Raw genomic sequence first — 20,272 nt, 5'->3', positions numbered from 1 at the left:
AGCCTGCTTCCTCCTCTCTCTGCCTGCCTCTCTGCCTACTTGTGATCTCTTGGTGTCAAATAAAAAAAAAAAGAACAAGTCCAGTTTCAGGCCCAGCTGTTAGGAAGGGGGTGTTCTCACCCCCCCCAGGCTGTCTAAAGCTCCGATGGGGCAGCTTGGCGGCAGCACCCGGGGCCAAGAGCCCTTGGTCTCGCTCCTGGACGTCAGTCACTCCTACCTCCTGGAGGGCGGTTGCTCCCCGGCAGCTAGGGGGACGAGATCTCAAAACGGGTCTCACCCACCCCAGGCTGAGTATGGCTTTTATCACCCCACATGGTGAGCTCAGACCCCAATTTCCAGGCTCTGGCTTGTGGAGAAGAGACGGGCCCCGTGCAGGAGGCCCCATGGAGACAGCATCCTGTCAACCTGTCATTGGAGAATGACTCTGAGAGCCCCCATGCCGGGGTAAACTCACGTGGCATGTCCTCGGTTCGACTCAGAGGACACCAAGGGCCAGAGCTGACCTGCCTTTAACGCTCGGCTTCCGCGGCAGGCCGGGGAGGACTTTCAGATTGCTCTTTAAAAGCTAAACACCCCAGCGGGAGCACAGGCTACTCCAGGAGAACTGGCAATTGTTCGGTAGCCTGCGGGGCGGCTGTCCTAGTTCTGGAGGGAGGGAATCCAGGTGCCTGGCAGGGGACGCTGGGGGATTAACTCTCCCCACTCCGGATCAGGGCCAGGATTCGTGGGTCGTCCTCCTGCCTGCCCCCAGGTCCACCCCATTTATGGGGGTGGGAGGAGGGACAGGCTTGGCCCCTGGGTACCCCGATGGGCCTGTCGTCACTCAAGCTCCCCGCCCACCACAGCTCAGCTGCTCTCTGCGGTCACGCTGGAGGGGCCTGGGACAGAGGGGCCGTGCCTAGCACTGAGGGCCAGCCAGGGGCCTAGTAATCACGTGAGGAAATTACCTGTTAATTTGCATTTCCAGAAAAATGGGGCGATCAAGCCCCCGTACCAAGCAGGGCCTGCCCTCAGCCAGACCCCAAAGCTGGCACACCATCACCAGAGCCCCTCACCTCAGGCACACCAGCATGAGGAGTGAAGTGACTGGTCTGAGGCCCCCACGATGCAGAACCCCCACCGCCATGAAGAACTTCTAATTCGGATCCCAGCCCTGCCCCTACTTAGGACCCGGTTCCTCATCTGTGGCAGGGGTGGGGGGGTGGCGCAGGGCTGTTGGGGGGACTCGCTCAGATGGACCCAAAGGCACGAGGCCGCTGCTGAGGTGGGCACCACCCTCGGCCCCGCAGTCACCGTGACACACGAGTGCGAACCATAAACTTTTATTAATGGAAAATGGAATGCCTCGTTAACAGAAATCTTGTCTTAAAAACGTCAGAGAACACGTTTATTTAAAAAAAAAAAAAAAAAGTGAATTCACATTGTATTGAGCTACAATATGGTGGCAGGATTTGCTTTTGTTTCTTAAAAGGTTCCACAAGTTCAAGGTGACTCGGGCAGAGAGTCAACAGTACGTCCTCCTACCTGGACGCTCGGAGTGTGTGGGGCTTAGTAGCGGCGGGTGAAGTGGGGGTATGGGTGGGGGTGCGGGACTCGGCTGCCCCGGTCCTGGCTGGCCATTCCTCCACCTTCCAGTCCGCCGCCGGGCACCATGTGACCCTGGGAATGCCCACCTTGTGCAAAGCCGCCTCGCCTAAGAACAAAGGCACACGTTTTGTCCCCTCCAAGTGCTGTACGTTTTCGTTACGTGGGGCAGCATACGGCTCTGCAGCCTTAAGAGCCCGTCTGGCTTTTTCCAGGTGGGAGCAGTCCTCATCGCGGACCGCATTCTGGGCGCCTGGGGGCTTGTTGTCTAAACACTCAACCCAGCGCGCTGGTCAAACATGCAAAAATAGGAAAGGAAAGGAGGAGCAGGGACAAAACTCCTTACCCCGACATCCCGCCCCGATTTGCCATGTGTCCTGGCCCTGAGGGTCCAGAGAGGCCCCTCTCACCACCTGGAAGAAAGGAAAGTGTTTGCACACACTTTTCTCAGAAGCCCCTAGAAGCCTCAGCAACTTCCGGGAGGGAGTGGGCCCCGGAGTGTCCTGGAAACGTGCGGCCCTCCTTCAGGCCGTACCTTGCCACCGCGCGTGCTCCCTGCCTGCCGTGCCTGCGTCCACCGAGCCCGGCCACGCGCGCTCCGGATGATCTTCTAGCCTCTGACTGTGCTCCGCCCAGTCACGTCCTCCCCTGCGTCAAAACAGAAAGCAGATACGGAAGTGTCCCCGCGCGCCTCTACAGGGAGGCCATGGCCCAGCTGATCCTGCCCTACACCGAGGGTTCCTGAGAGAAGAGGGCAGAATATGAGGACGCGCCCCCAAAGACACGCACGTGGCCAGCGAGCACACGAACGGGAGCTCAGCTCGGCCATTGCGACAAGCAAGCGCGTCAGCTGTGAGACCCCTGCACCACCCGCGAGGCTGGCCCGTGACCAAAGGACAGATGGGAAGAGCTGTCGAGGATGTGGACAAACAGGGATTCTCGCGTGTGGCCGGTTTGAGAAGATAAAATAGGACAGCACGCGGTATCCGTAAGACCCGCCGTGTCCATCCCTGCCCATTTGCCCAAGGGAGCGGGAAATGTGCTCCCGGAAAAACTGGAACACACACACTGCAGCACGGCTCTGTGCGAGCCCCGAAGTGGAACGGCCCAGTGTCCCCCAGCTGCCGAGCAGAGAAATAAAACGTGGTCTCTGCACACATGGCACGTTACTGAGCCGAAGAAAGGAACGCAGCTCTGACCCGTGAGACCGCGTGGCTGAACCCTGCCAACACGACAGCGAGAGAAGACAGATGCGAGAGGCCATATAATGCGATTTCAACTTGCGTGAGATGCCCAGAGCAGGCAAACCCAGACACGGACCGGATCCGCAGAAGCCAGGGCAGGGGGAGGCAGAATGGGGAGGACCATGAACGGAGGGTCCTTTGGGCGTGATGACAACATTCTAGAGTGGGCGACGGGGAGGAATGTATGGCTCTGAACATACTAGCAGCCGTGGCTTCAAAGGAGTCACCTCTACGGTGTGGGACTGTGACTCAAGGAAGTGGTTTCAAAAAATAGAAGCTCCAGCGAGTGCAGCTCCCACAGGGTTCCGGTGTGTGGGCGGTGCCACCACCAGAGGCGCCCAGGCCCAGGCTGACCCATGTTCTAAGACATGCGACGAGGAAGCCATCCGAGTCCCCGACACCTGTCCTCAAGGGTGACTGCTTGGCCGCCCCCCACGCACAGGTGGCCGTCGCCCAGCCAGAGGGTGACGGCGCTCACAGCTCCCTTTTGTCTGCCGGAGTTCTCCTGGTCCTGCTTCCCGCAGGTACTTAAGGCAGAACGGAGTGTCTGGTATTCCAGGACTGAGTGCTAAGTAGGGCGCTCAGGAAAGCACTTCACATCGATCTAGCAAAACGGTGCTGCCCTCTTTGTTCCACACCCAAAAACCCACCTCAGGGAGGCAGAACCTTCTCACAGGCACCCCCCCCAAACACCTACAAGGGACTGGGGGGCAGGGGTCGGGGTGCAGAGCCTCTCTATTCTCTAGGTCCCCGGGGCAAGTGTAAGAAAGGCTCCAGGGCTGTCCCCGTCAGCAGGCGGGGGCTCCCGTGACTAGGGGTTGAGGCGCGTGGGGAAGGGCTGTTGGGGGCGAAGCAGCAAGGCTTCTCCGGCCGGCCCATCTGCTAACCTGGGTGGAGGTGGTGGCCCCCGGCCCTCACTCATCCTCTTGTCGGAGCCGTAACCCCCCCAGCCGTCCCGGGAGTCCCGGCTGTGGCGCTCTGGCGGTCCTCCGTGTCCATGGCGGTCATCTGAGTAGTGCTGGAAGGCATAAGAGGGACAAGGCAACTCTAGCCACGTCACTCTCGGACAGGCTCATGAGCCTGCTGTAGCCAGCCGGGGGGTGGCTCTGAGAGGACCTGCCCAGGCCCCTCCTGACCCCACCTCGCCGGACATGCTCTTCTCCCCTGACAGCGCCACGGGAACCTGAACGGGGTCTCTTGCCTCCCAATGCCCTCCAACGTAAGAACCATCACGCACCCCTGCAGCCCATCTCTGGTGCCACGCCTAGTGCCAGAAGAGGCCGCTCTGGCCCCATGCTCGTGGAAAGCCCCGCACTTTCTGGCGCTGAAGAGTCCCTTAGAGTCTTCCCGGGAAGAATCAGGACAGCTCCTCCTGCTGGTGACAGGAGGGCCCCTCCCACACCCCCAGGGTGGTCAGCGGCCTCTCCGTGTGACACCAGAGGCAGCAAGGCAGACAGGAACCACTCTGTGCTCTGGCCAACCAATCCTGTGCTCCGGAACTCAGCACACTGCAGCCGGACGGAATCGCACCATGTTCCCTCAAAAATCACACTGCTGGCTTAAAGGAACAGGATTCCGATGCTCCCCTCCTTTCTCCTAGAGGACTACCCTCTTCTCTGAGCATCCCTCTGCAGAGTGCCAGACACACAGGGACCCCCCCCCACACCAACATGGGCAAAAACACCTCATGGGCTAAGCCTCTGAGTGGGGTACTGTGGGCAGCTCATAGTGCGAAGACTCAAAGACCCTCTAAACAAGTGGGCGGCCCAGGAACACACGCAGATCCCACTGAATGCAATCAAACAAAAACAAACCCTATGTGTTCAAAAAACACACAGACTCACGAGTCAGAAAATAATCAGTCACATATGCTTCCACTCACTGGTCAGAACTAACATTCCGCAACCCCCCCCCGCCCCCGGAGCACAGAAGCAGGTGCGCCCCAGGCTTGGGGTCTAGGTTTTACTTACTTGCCCATCTCGCTCTCCCATCACTGACCTGGAACCTTCCCTCCTGCAAAAGGGAAATATCTCGTTCCAATGGCCGCTGGTGGCACCAGACAACACTATGGCAGGCCCCACACACAAGTTTCACAATTGGGGTACTTATTCCATTCCACCCAGTAAGAACTGTAATTTACTGGCCTGTGAAACAAAGCTGGCTTGCATCTAAAGCCTTCTCCCTGAGGACGGGAGTGAAGCTGCGGCCTAAGAAGGTGGGAATAAAGATTTCACTGAACTGAATTCCCTTGGAGCGATCTCAGAGGCAGCAACCCACACCACGTAGCCCATGCCTCATTTATCTGTGACCTGGTAACAAAATCCAAGGTCTACCAGGAAAGCCTTAGAGGGTCCCCAACCTCTGGTTTGATCCAATACCCGTGATTCACACCGAATCTCCAAACCACCATTCATTACATGAGTGGTGTCTCAGCCCGTCTTTCCCTGCTTTCCCTTCCTTACTGAAGAGCTAATGAACGGTGAAACGGCCCAGGGATATGCAGCCCAGGAGAGCATGATGAGAAACCCAGATAGAGAACTCTTAAACTAGAAAATTGAGGGCTGCCTTTCTAATGAACTATATATATTTCTCTTTTAAAATGACACTGACCAGAAAAAAAAAAGGGAAAAAAAAATACTATTTCTTTAAAAGGGCCTGGCTAAAAAAACCTTCTCAAACCTTTAAACCGGCCAGCCAGGCAACAAGAACTTTCCTGCGTGCTGGTCGGTTCTCAGCTGGGTGTGCTGGCAGAGGAGCCTGTGCTGGTCAGCAAAGCTTGAGGACGTGGACTCTGGCCACTCTGCCTGCAAAGGCTCGGGCGGGTCACACCCTTTCTCTAAACAGCTTCCTCCCCGTACAGACAAGGAGGCTGGGCATACCTTCCTTGAAACCCTGCTTCCCAAGGGGCTTGCCTTAATGGAGGGCTGGCTGGGAGAGTCCTGGGAGCTGTGAGGCCCTGAGTGTGGGGCCCAGGAGAGCTGAGGCTCAGGAATCACCCCAAGACTCCACCAATCCGTGAAGAGGGCACTGCGTGAAAGGAGCTGGGGACGCCCTAAGGGACCTGAGTCCCACACCCTGCTGCAGGCGCGACCCTGTAAGTCCCATGTGCAGCAGGCCAGCCAGCCATAGGGAGCCTCACGAGTAAATGAGACGTCAGAGGACAGAGACCCATTCCTGCGTCGAGCTGAGGTGGCTCCATCCACAGCTGCAAGAGAGGGTGGGTGCTGACCTGTCAGCCACATGGTCCTGGTACTGGCCCCGGTCTCGATGGTCAAAGTCGTGGAAGCGGTGATCAGGGCGAGGGAAGTCGGGACGGTACCTGTCCTCCATGGCCACACGCTTGCCTTCCGGCCAATAAGCATCATCTCGCCTGTTTTTTATTTTTAAAAGGACGTGAGTTTCACTTATGACAGAATGAAGGAAAAAATGGAGGCAGAGGTGGGGAGGGGAGCTCTCTCCAGACCCAGTATCGTTTAAAATGTCCTGCAGGGCTAATCTCTAAACATTCAATCATTATTGCTTTGATTTGATAAATTGAAATCCCCCAAACTGCAAGAAGCATGCCCGTATTCTCATCTGACAGCCCTGAAAGGAGGGCTGCTGGGAGCTAATTGTATCACAAGGCTGTTAATACCTTGATCCCCGCGTGAGCCCAGATGCAAGTGAAATGAAATATTTGATTCCTCTGCAATGCCATTCCGAGCTGCCACATTTCCCCCTTCCTGTCTTCTATGGGAACCTGAACCTCCCTCTGAGTTCTTTGCAAGAGCGAAGGGAATCAGACGGGGTGATAGTGAACTACATAGAGCTCCGGATGGCATCCAATTATCTTCTTCCTGATCCTCCCCAGAACACTGGGCTCACAGAGGGTGGGGTGACGGGTGACCGTCAATTAAGCAGCTCAGAGGGGCTGGAGACCAATAAACCTACTTCGTGAACGGGAAGGCAATTTCCTGTTCTACAGTGCCATTCCGTGCCTCTCCCTCTACCGGCCGACTGGCAGCCCTGGCGCCCACGGGCCTCACACAGGCTTGGCCGCCCCACGACCAGCACCCGGCAGGCGGTTACGCTCCACGGGGAACCGTGCTGTGAAGACGGGCGCGGCCTCAACGAGCACCGCAAACCTCACCAAGGGGCAGCTATCGAGATTCTCTGCGGGACAAGTCAGGCAAACCGCGGCCAAGCCCCCGGATCCCGGACCCCAGACCCCAGAAGCTGGAGCTGGCGGCCGCTGAGAGTCGTGCGCAGGCATCCGGGGGCGCCAGGCTCGGTCGTCAACGTCCCCCACTCCGCAGGGAAGAGGGGGGGCTCACCGCCCGTCGTCGTAGGGCCTCCGCAGCACGGGCCGCCGCTCCTGCTCGTAGCGCAGCTGCTCCTGCTGGCGCCGCAGCTCCTCGCGCTCGCGGTGGATGCGCTCCTGCTCCTTGCGCCGCTCCCGCTCCACGCGCATGCGCTCGCGCTCCAGCCGCTCGCGCTCCATGCGCTCCCGTTCCAGCCGCTGCCGCTGGCACTCGAGCTGCAGGCGCTCCCGCTGCAGCCGCGCCTTCTCTTTGCGCTCGTGGAAGGCCTCCAGGCGCTGCTCCCGCTCGCGCTGCTCCCGCTCTCTGCTGGGACATGGAGGGCCGCCCTGACTTCCCTGCCGGCACCCCGGAGTACCCGGAGACCCAGCGACAGGTGCCACCCCCACTGCGCGGAGCTGCGCGCCTGGGCTGCAAACCCCCGCCTCCACGCTCCCTCCTTTGTCGCTAGAGCCAAGCCAGGGGTGAGCCGGAAGGCCGGGGGACAGGCCAGGAGGGCTTGGCTCACAGGCACAAAGTGAAGCCACAGGTTACAGGGGAGAGAAGTAAGGGAACTTGAGGTAGCCGCTGCGATGAAGGGTGCGGGGTGTAGGAGGACCCCGGAGAAAGATCCGCATAACCCGGAACGGGTCTTCTTTCTTCCCACCTTCCCCTCCCCCCAGAAGCCGGCACTTTCTAGGGACCCTGCCTTTTCCGGCCGACCCGGGAAGCTGCGGGCGCACTAGGCTGGGCGCGCACTAAGGTGGCTGGCGGTATGGGGCCTGGCTCTGTCATCAGCTACCACACAGCCGGGGCTCCGGGCACGGACGCCCCCTCTGCACCTGCAAAGGGAGCTGCTGTCACTCCTCACACCTGCCCCAGGGACTGGGAGGCTCCAAGGCCAGCGTGGGCCACTGGGAAACAAAGAGAGCCAACAGTGCCTTTACTTCCTAAGGCTCCATAAACAGAGATGTCAGCGACCCACTAAGTCAGAAAGCAGACGGAGTGTAACCAGAGAAGTTTCTACACATCCTGCTTCCACTCAAGCAAGATCGCTAACACCATGACACAAAGCTTTCGTTTCGCCGAGTGGGGTATGAAGAAAAATGACAAGGGAGCCTTAGATGGGAAAAGGCAGAAGGCAGAACTGGGAAGAGGCCGACTTCCAGAAACTGTCTTCCTAAACTAGAGGTAAACGTGGCAAAGAATGTCGTGTGCGACCAAGGCTGCCCGAATCGCCACAAACGTGGGCACTTCAGGAGCGAAGACGCCGCTCCGGCGCGTACCGTCTCTAATAAACGTGCCATGTCCCCTGGCTGCATTCCTGCTCTTATGCATGTGGGGCTGCAGCAGGGACGACTATGAGACCTTGACACTGGGGGGCCCTTCCATCAAGGCCACACACGGGTGAGCCCGCTCCCCGGGCCAGGGGACTCGCCACACAGCAGAGAGCGAGCACCTGCGCGGCTCGGTCGGGTAAGCGTCAGACTCTTGGTATCAGCTCAGGTCTCGAATGAAACCAGCTGTGACGAACGTCATGTCGAGGCTGACCACGACTGCTCATGACCCTCGCCTTTCTCCTCGGCTAACAGCAGGCAGCCAGTAAGCCTGGGCCAGGCAGGACACTTGCTTGGGGAGAAGAGCGGAGCGCCCCCGGAGGAGACCACCCACCTGCCGGCCTGCCGGGCCCCACTCACCGCCGCCTCTCCGTCTCTCGGATCTCCCGCTCCCGCTGCCTCTGGCGCTCGCGCTCCCTCTGCTCTTTGATTTTATCAAATGACAAGATGTCTCTCTTCTCTTTGCTTTCCGATTTGCGGTCCTGACTCTTGGAGCTCTGTTGATCGAAATTGGTTCACCCATGTCAGAAAAATGCAGCCGGTGCACAGTGGAAGTTAGATACGCGTTTCTCTGGGGTAGGTTAAAATTCCTCTGTCCCCCATGGCTTCCAGGAAGGCCCAGGAGGCAGTTCAGCTCACCCACAGCCCAGAGGCACTGCTCGCTCGGGAGAACTGCCTTCTCACACTGCAATCATAGGGGGTCACGGGAGAGCAAGGAGGGGGGCACCTCACAAAACCTACTGGCAGGTCTCCCTGCCCAGCAGAGCCAAGGACTCCGCGCTGTCTAGAACAAGGCCCCACGGAGCCGCGGGCACGTGTACCCTGGCCGCCCCGCTGGACAGCGGGCCGCATGGCTCACGTCTCACCTGCCGCCTCAGGCCTTCAAATCCCACAGGACGAAGCAGCTCTGCCGTGGAGGAGAGCTCCTACTCACGACAGCGTGCTCACGGGCAGCTGCCGTGCTGCTCCCTCTCCGGGTGAGGCAGGCAATGCTGCCCGCCGACTCTCCCCTCTGAGGCTCTCAGGGGCTAGGATGCCCAAGCTGGCCACGATCACCCTCTCAGAAAGCTTTCACAGCTTGGGACACCTGTGTGTCCTGCAGCCCCCCGCCCCCGGTCTCTAGGGAAGGGGCTTGGTAGACATTTTTAAAAATGTCCTCAGGTTATTTTCTTAATTACCTTGAGGACCAACCCAAGAAAAAGACAAGCCGTAGTTACGAACAGATAATTTTGCTGAAGAAAGAGAGGAGCACAGAGGGGACGATCTCATCACAAAGAAAGACCGGACCCCAAAACACCAGGATGACACTCTTCGCCTGAGAGATGGGCTGAGTTTTTTTTTTTTTTTTAAAGATTTTATTTATTTATTTGACAGAGATCACAAGTAGACAGAGAGGCAGGCAGAGACAGAGAGGGAAGCAGGCTCCCCGCCGAGCAGAGAGCCCGATGCGGGACTCGATCCTAGGACCCCAAGATCATGACCCGAGCCGAAGGCAGCGGCTTAACCCACTGAGCCACCCAGGCGCCCCAGAGATGGGCCGAGTTTTGAGTCTAATCACACACCCTGCAGGCCGGGGGGCGCCCAGGCAAGGCACTGTAGTCTCCGAGTCGGATCCCAGGCTCGCAGCGGGCCTCCCGCGTCCCTGCAGCCGGCGTGCTCTACACACCCAGGGACCATAGCATCCTTTTCCCTTTCTGAAGGGCGCTCGGAGAATACCCGTCCCAAGGAACGTCCGTGCTCCTCAGCACCTAGAGACCCAGAGCCCGGCATGGCCCGTGTGCACAAATGCTGCCTCACAGCAGTCCTCGACAGGGGCCGTTGACACCATTGAGTGTCTCTAAACGAGGGACCAGGGAAGAGGATCACAGCACAGCTGGAAAACACATGCGCGCGCGCACAGCCCCTCCCTCCCCACTGACAGCTTCCAAGGGCACCACCCCGAGGTCGCGGGCTTCAGTCTCACCGGGACAACGTTCTAGAGATAGGGGCAGAGAACCAGCTTAGCTTCCCAGGGCTGGGGTTGGGCCGGTGGGGCGGGTCATGAGCAGGAGAGCTCTCCGGTGACCGGATGGCCCTGGATCCTGACAGCAGCGGTGCTCACATGAGATTCCACCAGGACCTGAAAGTCCCGGCACTCCACTCACGCACACCCCGCAGACCAATGTCACCGTCCCTGGCTTTGAAACTGGGCTACAGTTATGTGAGCGGAAATCCCTGGGGGAAGCAGGGTGACGGGTACATCTATCTCCATACTATTTTGGCAACTTTCTGTGACTCCGTATTTGGAAACAGAGTGTACATGCTGTGTCGCGTGTGCGATGCCCTTGGAAAGGAAGTGTGAGGAGTCCATGTGAAAGGAAAGAGGCTTCTGTTCTTGTGCTGTCCTTCTATGTGATCTCAATATTCTAATTAGGCAGACTTTATTACTATTTATTCTTTCTAACTTCAGAGCTTTTCAGCTCATAAGTTTATGGGGTTTTGGGGGGGCTTTCTTTAGATTTCTCTATTTTACAGTTCTAAATTTTTACAGTTTTCATGTAGCCTGTAAGAAACATGACCTTAGGAATGACTGTATTCAAGAAAGCAAATGTTCATTGCAAAAGTCACAACGAAGCGTTCTTAGATGAACACTCCTTGTTAGCTCCCTGTTCGTTCTAAGAGGACAACTCTCCTCAGGAACGTTTCAGCCAGAACCTTCAGCTGGTAAGCAGAGGGTTTCGTTTTCCAGGGTGGGGAAAAAAAACAAAAGGAGAAGCCACCGGTCTGTCCAGCCGTGTGCCGCTTACGACACGGAGGCCCGTTCTCTGACAACGTGGAAGTCGGTTTTGCGGTGGACTCCCCTTTTCTTCCCCGTGAACGTCCCAGAAGAAGGGGATCGGCCAGCACACATCAGCCACACAGCAGAGCCCACCTTCCGACTTGAACAGCCTGGGTCCTGCCCGTCCCACCCCATGGTGGGCTTTCTGTGAACCGGTTTCCTTCTAGAGGATGGTATAATCCGACAAAGAACCAGCAAAGGGTCAACACATCACTGAAAGGAAAAACACTAAGCACAGTTTTGAAACACACCGTAGAACCCAACCGTGGGTGCGCACATCCAGCCTAAACAGGGAGGAACGTGCCTCTGAGCACTTCGAAGAACGCTTCGATGCTGTTTTCCTAATGCGAATCCAAGCAGTCCTTCAACCACCCACAAATGCGCGGGACCTGACGCAGGACACACAATACTTACTCTCTCTTTTGACCTGCTTGTGGTTTTCACGCTAATGACAGGCTCTCCTTTCGATTTGTCCATCACGACCGTCCGCTCCATTCCTCTGCTTCCTTCAGGAAGAAAACAGCGCTCTGTGCACCTGCCCACAGCCCCGCTTCCCCACGGCAGGCTGCGGCCTGCCGGGGGGTTCTCGCTGCTTCCTCGAGTGACTCAAGCGAACCCTGGAGCCTCCGCACCCCCCCTCCCCACTCGTCCTGACCTGCGGTGAGCACCGTGGACAGGAGGCCGCTGGCGTGCCCTGACCGGGCCTCGCTCACCTGGGATGGAGCGGCTGTGGTTTCCCCGCAACGTACACTGTGAATCGAAGTCAAGGCGCGTCCGGCAGCACACACACACCCGACCCACCCGCTGGCTTCACCCGCTCGCTCAATCCTAGCGGCTCCAGGATAACCGCTTTCCATTTTTTCATCCTCCTCCACATTCTGGAAAGCTCTGCAGAGCTCAGGCCCTTATGCTCTGAGTCAGATGGCTGGGCTTCCCTTCATGTGTGTACAGCAATAAAGGCTTCCAAATGGATTCTGCCCCTCAACGACACAATAACCAGACTCTAACCACAGCGACTATTACTGATTTGGGGAGATTTGCAATACTTGAGGAACATTTTAAAAACACGTTCCTCATGAGACTGCCAGTAAATTACCCCGAATGCTTAAGATCCAATTTGTAACGCGCTGTACCCAATTCCAACGCTCCAGATGGCTGAGTTTTGTTTGTTTTATGGGGGGGGGGGGAGAACTGGGTTTTGTTTTTTCCACAAAACATTCTGTGGCGCCTCAAGGCAGTCTGAAGGCGTGGAACAAGCTGCAGAGCCGCATCAAATCTGTGACAAGAACGGGGCCACCTCTCCCTCGCACAGCTGCCGAAGGTACGCGGGAAGATCAAGAAGCCGGGTCCCCAAGCTGCCAGTGACCATAAATAACGGAGCGCAACACCTCCAGGTGTGCGATGTCAGCAGCGACTCCCACAAACCGCGCCACCCCCAGGCCCTGCTGTGTTTCAAGGTTGCCCATCCACGGAAGCCGCAGTCGGCCAGGCCAGCACACAGGCGCTCGCGGGCTCCCTCGGCCCACGCCCGCCTCCTCCCAGCCCCTCCCGCCAGGCTCTACCCTCCCCGGGAGACCTCGGGAGGCTCCGCTCACCTGATTTGGTGACTCGGGAGCGATTGGTAGGCCCTGGTTTCGGCTCATCCTCATTTTCTTCCTTCTTAATGTCTTCAGGCTTTTTTTCCTCCTTTTTCTCCATCTTCTCTTCCTTCTTAATCACGGTTCTGTTTAAAAACATGGTCATCCACTTGGGTTCCTGGGACTCTGGCAGGAGGTCGGTCATTCGGACTTTCCGCATAAAACCAACCCACCGGGCGGCAAGCGGACAGGGACAGTTACTGGGGAACCGCGGAAATGATCTAATGCCCTCCCAGGACCTGGCCCTCATCCTCCCCAGAGTTCTCTGCTACGCGCAGAAATAGGCAGCACAGAGGCTCGTGGACAGTTTTCCAGAGTGCTCGATGCACTGGTCTGTAGGACAGACACACGGGCACATGTGAGAGACACTCCCAAGTAGAGAAGAATGCCTGTGAAAAACTGATTTTTCGTGTTTCACTCTGGGTGGAATTTTTAAGTTTATGTAGAAATAAACATTTTTTCCAAATGCGGCACAGAACAGAACAGAGGCAGAGCACGAGGATGCGAGGTGCCTGCGCCACGGAGCAGTGGGCCACCCGCCCTCTGCTCTGTACCGGGTCACTGCTGCACACTTTGGAGGAGTTACAATGGCATGCTACGCGCCAGTTCCTACAGAACCTGTCGGTAACGTTTCAACTGAAGCCGGCTTTATTCTACACAGTGAACTGAATCATCACTGCCACTCACACTTGTCTCCCATATTCCCTAACGCTGTTTGTCTCGGGTAATTAAATCCCACACTTATTAAATGCCCACCGTGTACCAGGGTCCAGGACGGGAAAGCCAGGCCCCTCGGGGTTCCCTAACCAGTGCTCCCCACCCTCTGTTGCCTACAACTCAGGCTGTCCGAGGAAACCCCTCCTAGCTTACTCTTCCACTCCCAGCTTCCACAGAACAAATCTGTCATCTTGTTTTTTTGAGGGGGAGAGAGAGAGAGAGAGAGAGTGTGTGTTGTGTGTGTTGGGGGTTTGGTGAATGGGAAGGGGCAGAGGAAGAAGGAAAGGGAGAATCCTAAGCGCACTCCATGCCCACTGCGCGGCCCAACCTGGAGCTCAATCTCACAGACCTGGAGCTCACGACCTTTGCGAAAACAGAGATGCCTAACCAAACGAGCCACTCAGGCACCTCGGAGCTGTCCTCTTTTAAATAATACCCACTTTGGGACCCCTGGGTCGCTCAGTAGGTTAAGCATCTGCTTTCACCAGATCATGATCTCAGGGGCCTGGGATCGAGTCCCGTGTTGTCCTCTGCACTTAGCTTGGAGTCTGTCTCTCCCTCTGCCCCTCTCTGCCCACTTGTGCTCATGCCTTCTCCCTCTTAAATGAGTAAGTAAAATTAAAAAAAAAAAGATTACAATAATATTCACTTTAAGAAAACTTTTTTTTTTTTTAAAGATTTTTAAGTCATCTCTACACCCGATCTGGGGCCCGAACCTACAACCCTGAGCTCAAGAGTCAGAATGTGCCACTAATGGAGCAAGCCAGGTGCCCCAAGGGAAACTTTATTAAGTAGAAGTTTTTTAAAAAATAAATACTTGAGCAAGAAAAGAGAGAGAGAGAGAGAGAGAGAGAGATAGCAAGGGAGGAGCAGAGGGAAAGAATCCCAAGCAGACTCTGCTGAGCAGAGCCCAATGGGACTGAATTTCACGACCGAGATCATGGCCTGAGCCGAAACCACGAGTTGGACACTCAATCAACTGAGCCACCCAGGTGCCCCTAAAATTCTTTTACACTGTAAACACGCACCATAATATCTGATAGCGTAACCAGGATCAAGAACTTGTTTTTAGCGTATTGGTTCTGCTCAAAAAGACAAAACCCAAGAAACCCAAATACCGCAGGTACGTCAAACAATTTCCCTGGGATGACCACCACGGGGCCTTTGCGGTCGATCACTGGGTTCCAGGCCTGGGCCGAGGCTCAGCGAGGCTGGGACGGCACTGGGACGGCACAGGGACGGCACTGGGACGGCACTGGGCTTGCTGCACTACAGCACCTCTCCCCTAGGCTTTGTCGCGGGTAATACCCGTGCATCTACTTCCCCTCAACGGCTAAAGGAGTCCATGTCCCTTCTAGTGGGACAGAGATGGCTTCTGGGGACCACACGGCTGCAAGTAAAGCCATAACAAGTCACATCTGATGTGCATCTGCCGCTATTCGGGGTGGGGGGCGCCCTCTCTCTCCAAGGAGACCCCCTGCCCATCCGTAGTCACATGGCACATCCCAGACACAAAGGAACTTCTCTGGACACCACGTTAAACAGTAATATCTGAAATACAAACATGAGCACGAGAAAAGGCTGGAGGAACATACACGGAAGAGGGTTACCCTCGGGTAGTGGGATTACACTTGACATTTGTCTGGACTTTCCAAATAGCAACCACATGAAAATCACTCATCCAACCCCGGGAGGACGAGCCACTTCGTTGGAAAAGTACTTCAATTTCACTTAGGTTGACTACTGCACCTACAAATTTTTTTTTTGAACATTCTATGTATTTATCTGTCAGAGACTGCATCCACACACAAGCAGGGGGAGCAGCAGACAGAGGCAGAAGCAGGCTCCCTGCCAAGCAAGAGGCCTGCTGAGGGGCTCAATCCCAGGACCCTGGGATCATGACCCCACCTCAAGGCAGACGCCTAACCGACTGAGTCACCCAGGTGTCCCTGAATCCTGAAATTCTTAGAGCAAAAGAAAAGATTAAAAAGGTTTACTAGAAGAAAGAACTAATGTTCAAACGTATTTTGAATTACTCAACCTCCTAATCAGACCACTTGAAGCCAGTTTATCCCAAGTTCATCAGCTGGTTCTCTGCCCCCGTGCTGAGGGGCGGCCAGCCCAGACTGAATCCTGGCCTTGCCCCTCGCTAGCTGGGCTCAGTGCCCTTCAGCCAGGCACTTCCCTTTCCGGAGCCTGTTCCCCCTGCGATCTAGGACCCTTCCAGGGACGGAGTGGACCACGTGATGCAGGTGAGCTAGCTTTTACCCCCGTCCTTTCTCTCCCGAAAACACGTTTCACCGTGTGTTCAGAAAACCAATGAAGAAAATGCATCCCAAAACACAAGAACTCTGAACAACTCTGAGCAGCTACCAGTAGTCTGCAAGCACAGGAGGTTTTTCAGCGCGGCAGACAGAACATGTCTCTGAGACAGGTCTCGCTTGTAAATATACAAAGGCTTAATCCGACATCATTGCTCACCAGCCTGACGACTCCACTTTGGGAGGAAGACCAGCAACTAAACCTTTCAAAACGGGAGCTGTACACTTAGGAGTGTCAGTGAAGTCCACACGTGCACTCACCTATACGTTTTCTTAACACAAGAAACAACGGCCAGTGGAATCAGTGAGACGGACCGATTCTCAGCACAGGGCTCGGTCTTTAGAGAGAGTGGCCCCGGGAGCATGAGTAAGTGGTCCTGACAGTGTAAACTTACTGTACTCAGCACTGAGAATTACACCGTCAGCAGCATCACCAAAATCTACCTCCCGCAGAAGACACACCGACGACTTTGAGAAAATTTTATCAAGCAGTGCCTGCTCTGGAAAGACCAGTCCTGATTTCCACCCTTTATAGACGCTGTCTCAGACCCACCAATCCCGAAGTTCCGGGCCAAGGTGCCCCCCCGGGGTCCACAGAAAACTCACAGGTACCCCGGGAGCTTCGGTTTTGACGGAAACACAGCAAGACTTGGTAATGCCAGATACCGCACAAACTACTAGCTCGAGGTCGTTCTTTTCGCCACCAGATCAGGTTAGTTCCTGGGATAAAAAGCGAGGAATGCAGAAGCCCAGTCTGGATCAGAACACGATTCCACGGCGGCAGGGGTCATGCAAGGACCCAGAACCCTGAGTGAAGTAAAATTACTATTCTTTCCTTTCGGGTGTGTTATTTTCCCACGGAGTCATTTGGATGTAAACACTTACTAAGGCTCCTTGTAAAGACAGATTGGAGAGGTACGGGTGACGGTGCAGGGACCCTCACTGAAATCTGGACATGGAAGTGGTGGCAAGATGCGCAAATGTGATACATATGTGAGAAGCCAGCGAGGCTGCCTCTGGAGTGACCCTGTGGCTGCCACCTGCCCTCTTCCTGACCAGCCCCTCCCCACGGCCCGACAGAAAGCTTGAGAGAAAGGTTTTAAATAATCACTTTACTTTTCCATTTTGATCTCCACAGGATGATGTCTGTCAGCACTAGATAATTTTTCCTTCTTCACTTCACACTCTTTCCTGTCAGACAGCTTTTTCCCAGCAGGTTCGTTTTTGGCCTAAAATACAACATGGGTTAGAAATGGCCCACGGTCCGGGTCCCCTTGCTTGTGAGCTTGGTGGCTTACAGCAGGCGAGTCGCCTCACCTTCTCTACGGAGATCATCCTTCCGTGCAGCTCCGTTCTGTGGAGATGGCTGATGCACTTGGTGGCTTCGTCAGATGTCGACATGGTGACAAAGCCATAGCACCGAGCTCCAGGACTGCGGGCGTTGGTCACCACTTTGGCCCCGACAACCTTCATGAGAGAGGACACTTATTCTTCCACATAAATCACAACACAATTTGTCAAAAATAATTAGCAGGTAAATGATCACCAGAATTCTTTTCAATAGTTTTTACTCCTCCACAAATTGTTGGTTTGCCGTAATTAGCTACTGAAGTGGTTCTACATCATCCTACCAAAATACATGTGCTTCCTGTACATCAGCCTTCAGAGTGACAAAAAACGAACAGGGAAAGCTAAAGACATTTAAAACTTCACCAACCACAACTCATTAATTAATCCAAAGTCCGGGGCGCCTGGGGGGGCTCAGTGGGTTAAAGCCTCTGCCTTCGGCTTGGGTCATGATCCCAGGTCCTGGGATGGAGCCCCGCATCGGGCTCTCTGCTCAGCGGGGAGCCTGCTTCCCCCCCCACTGCCTGCCTCTCTGCCTGCCTGTGATCTCAGTCTGTCCAATAAATAAAATCTTTAAAAAAAAAATTAATCAAAAGTCCTTCCCACTTGGATCATTTTCTCTAGCTGGACTTCGACTCCCAGACAGGTCGGTGCACCAAGCATTTACCCACTCCTGCTGCCTGGAAAAACCTCGCAAACCGGAGGAAATGTAGGCCACCAGGGTTTTCAAACACCATACACCAGGCCGCACAGGACGGTGACCCGGGGGTGGGGACACACACAAGCAAAGCTGCGTGGCTGCCCCTCCCCCGCCCCGGCTTACTTCCTAGAGGTTTCCGGTTGTGTGGGGCGGGGCGGAGGACAGGAGGTGAGGGGGGGAGGTGGTATCCGGGAGCTGAGCATAGCAGCGTCTGAAGAAATGGGGGCAGCAGGACACAGTACTGGAGAGGAAGCGCTGCATAAAGGCAGCTCCAGAGAGCTCCACGGGGCCCCTAAGCAGCACGCACGTGAGAGGCCAGGGAGAACACCACCTGTCCGAGCAAACAACCCCACAGGCTCAGGGACTCATATAGCTCACTTCTTCCAGAGTGAACCAGCACGGAAAGGAAAAGCTTGCAATTCATGGGGCTTTAGGCGGAGACCTCAGGAGGATCCTGCCCCAGAAGCGGACAGAGCTAGCCCCCAACTAAGGCTGCTCCGATCTAACGACGCCTAACAGCCAGCCTGGGGAGGAACAAGTAATTGAACTGTGTCCCAACAAAAGCTTAAGAACACGGACAGGGACACGCGAGTAACTAGAATACAACATGCACGTCACAACGTCTGGTGTCCGGCCAAAAACAACTAGGCAGCCAAGAAATAAGAAAATGACTCTAACGAAGAGAACCAACCAATAAACAGAGATCCAGAGCGCGCTCCAACAACAGAATTGGTAAACGATGATATTAAAGTTATTTTAGCTGCATCTTAAGTGTTCAAGAAGTTGGAGAAACCACTGAGCGTGTTAGGTAAACAGAGAAGATATTTAAAAACACCCAACCCAAGATTCTGGAGATGAATGTAAATGCGATGGGATGGACAGCGGACACTGCAGAAAAAAGGATGAGGAACTGAAGACATAGCGACAGAAGCTACTTGAAAAGAACTGGAGGAAAAAAGACGGAAAACAAACCAAAACCACCAGAGCATCAGTGGGCTGTCAGACCACCTGTGGCGTCGGCAAAAGCAGCAGCACAGGAAAACCTTCCCGGATGAAGCCACAGTATATGGGCAGTGCGATCTGCTCCAGAGCAGTGATAAAGAGAACCTTCCAGGTAAGCCAGACGAGAAAGACACCTATGCCCTAGGGAGCAAAGGTGAGACCCAGAGCCAACCGGTTAGACAACAGGAACCAGGAGGAGGGAGGAGCACTGCTGTCTGGACAAAAACCACCAACCAACCCCGAATTCTGCAGGAGCAAGAACAGCTTTCAAAGTGGAAGCAAAAGAATGACATTTTCAGACCTACAAAGGCAGCAGGAATTCATCCCGGGCAACCCTGTATTGTAAGAAAGGTTTAAAGAGGGAGAAAAAAAATACCTAAAGGGAACTTGGGTTATCAACAAGAGGGAAAAAAGAGCACCCTGAAAGGTAAACACGGAGGTAACTAAAAGCCTGCGATTTGTCTTGTTTACGTAACTCCTTAAAAGATAATTGTTTAAAGCAAAACAAGACAAAAAGACCCCCCCCCAAAAACCAAAAAGACACAAACACACCAAAACCCACCAACCACCCCACCTGTCAACGAACCAAAAACATGCTACGTTGTCTATTAACCTGAATTTACACAGCGCTGATACCATCACAAAGGCTGGGAGGGCGGTGCACTGTCCCCAGGTTCGTGGGCCCCCCCACCCCCAAGGACTGGAATACCACTGAAGGACAGACTGCACTGAGTCTAGTAACAGAATTCCTAAATGCAGCCACCAAAGAAAAATGCTGTCGTTCAACCAACTGCTCAAGGAAGAAACCAAAAGACAAAAAATACCCTGAGACAGATGAAAAAGCAGCATGTAATACAGCAAAACCTACGGGGGATGGCAAAAGCGGTTAAGAGCTAAGTCCCCATCAAGAAACACAAAAACCCCAAATAAGCGAGCTAACTTCACACCTCAAGAAACCAGGACGAAGCAACACTACTTACACATACTAGTTCAGCCAAAAAATGACAAAGCATAAGAAATACTCAGTGCAAGAGGCAGCAGATAGAGAGGAGCAAGAGATCCAAGAAACAGAACAGGGAGGAGACAGGGAGCCAGATGGCAGCTGGAAGCCCACTACAAGGGCACACGAGCTAAAGGTCAATGTTCCTGTAGGGCGTGCGAGAGAACTGAAGGTAGAGCCCGCACCTACGCCAGGTGCAGAGCTGTGCATCAGGACACACGAGCCCTAGTAAGTCCGGCTCTGACCACCTGTGATGCCACAGCTCAATGTGAGAAAGGCCCCTCCTCT

The 20,272-nt window shown here is 55.1% G+C and overlaps 1 protein-coding gene across 2 annotated transcripts in view; it reads right to left on the bottom strand.

The window, feature by feature from the left end:
- Positions 1 to 1,306: 1,306 nt before the first annotated feature.
- LOC111161664 (scaffold attachment factor B2) overlaps positions 1,307 to 20,272 on the bottom strand; it is a 32,409-nt gene continuing 13,443 nt past the window's right edge. Inside the window, exons 10-22 of one of the 2 annotated variants that reach the window (XM_022525437.1) lie at positions 17,253 to 17,402; positions 17,052 to 17,164; positions 12,856 to 12,983; positions 11,675 to 11,766; positions 8,803 to 8,939; positions 7,142 to 7,432; positions 6,058 to 6,198; positions 4,973 to 5,035; positions 4,799 to 4,841; positions 3,716 to 3,846; positions 2,120 to 2,232; positions 1,931 to 1,997; positions 1,307 to 1,693 (exon numbers count right to left, since the gene is read on the bottom strand). In XM_022525437.1, coding sequence (XP_022381145.1) covers positions 1,549 to 1,693; positions 1,931 to 1,997; positions 2,120 to 2,232; positions 3,716 to 3,846; positions 4,799 to 4,841; positions 4,973 to 5,035; positions 6,058 to 6,198; positions 7,142 to 7,432; positions 8,803 to 8,939; positions 11,675 to 11,766; positions 12,856 to 12,983; positions 17,052 to 17,164; positions 17,253 to 17,402 — 1,614 coding nt within the window. In that variant the 3' untranslated portion in view covers positions 1,307 to 1,548. The remainder of the gene's footprint in view (positions 1,694 to 1,930; positions 1,998 to 2,119; positions 2,233 to 3,715; positions 3,847 to 4,798; positions 4,842 to 4,972; positions 5,036 to 6,057; positions 6,199 to 7,141; positions 7,433 to 8,802; positions 8,940 to 11,674; positions 11,767 to 12,855; positions 12,984 to 17,051; positions 17,165 to 17,252; positions 17,403 to 20,272) is intronic. The other variant, XM_022525438.1, reaches the window with a different exon arrangement.

Source organism: Enhydra lutris, unplaced genomic scaffold (genome assembly GCF_002288905.1).
Source record: "Enhydra lutris kenyoni isolate GAN:26980312 unplaced genomic scaffold, ASM228890v2 scaffoldscaffold86, whole genome shotgun sequence".
In the NCBI taxonomy this organism is placed as follows: Eukaryota; Metazoa; Chordata; class Mammalia; order Carnivora; family Mustelidae; genus Enhydra; species Enhydra lutris.
This window is presented reverse-complemented; position numbering and strand designations above follow the sequence as displayed.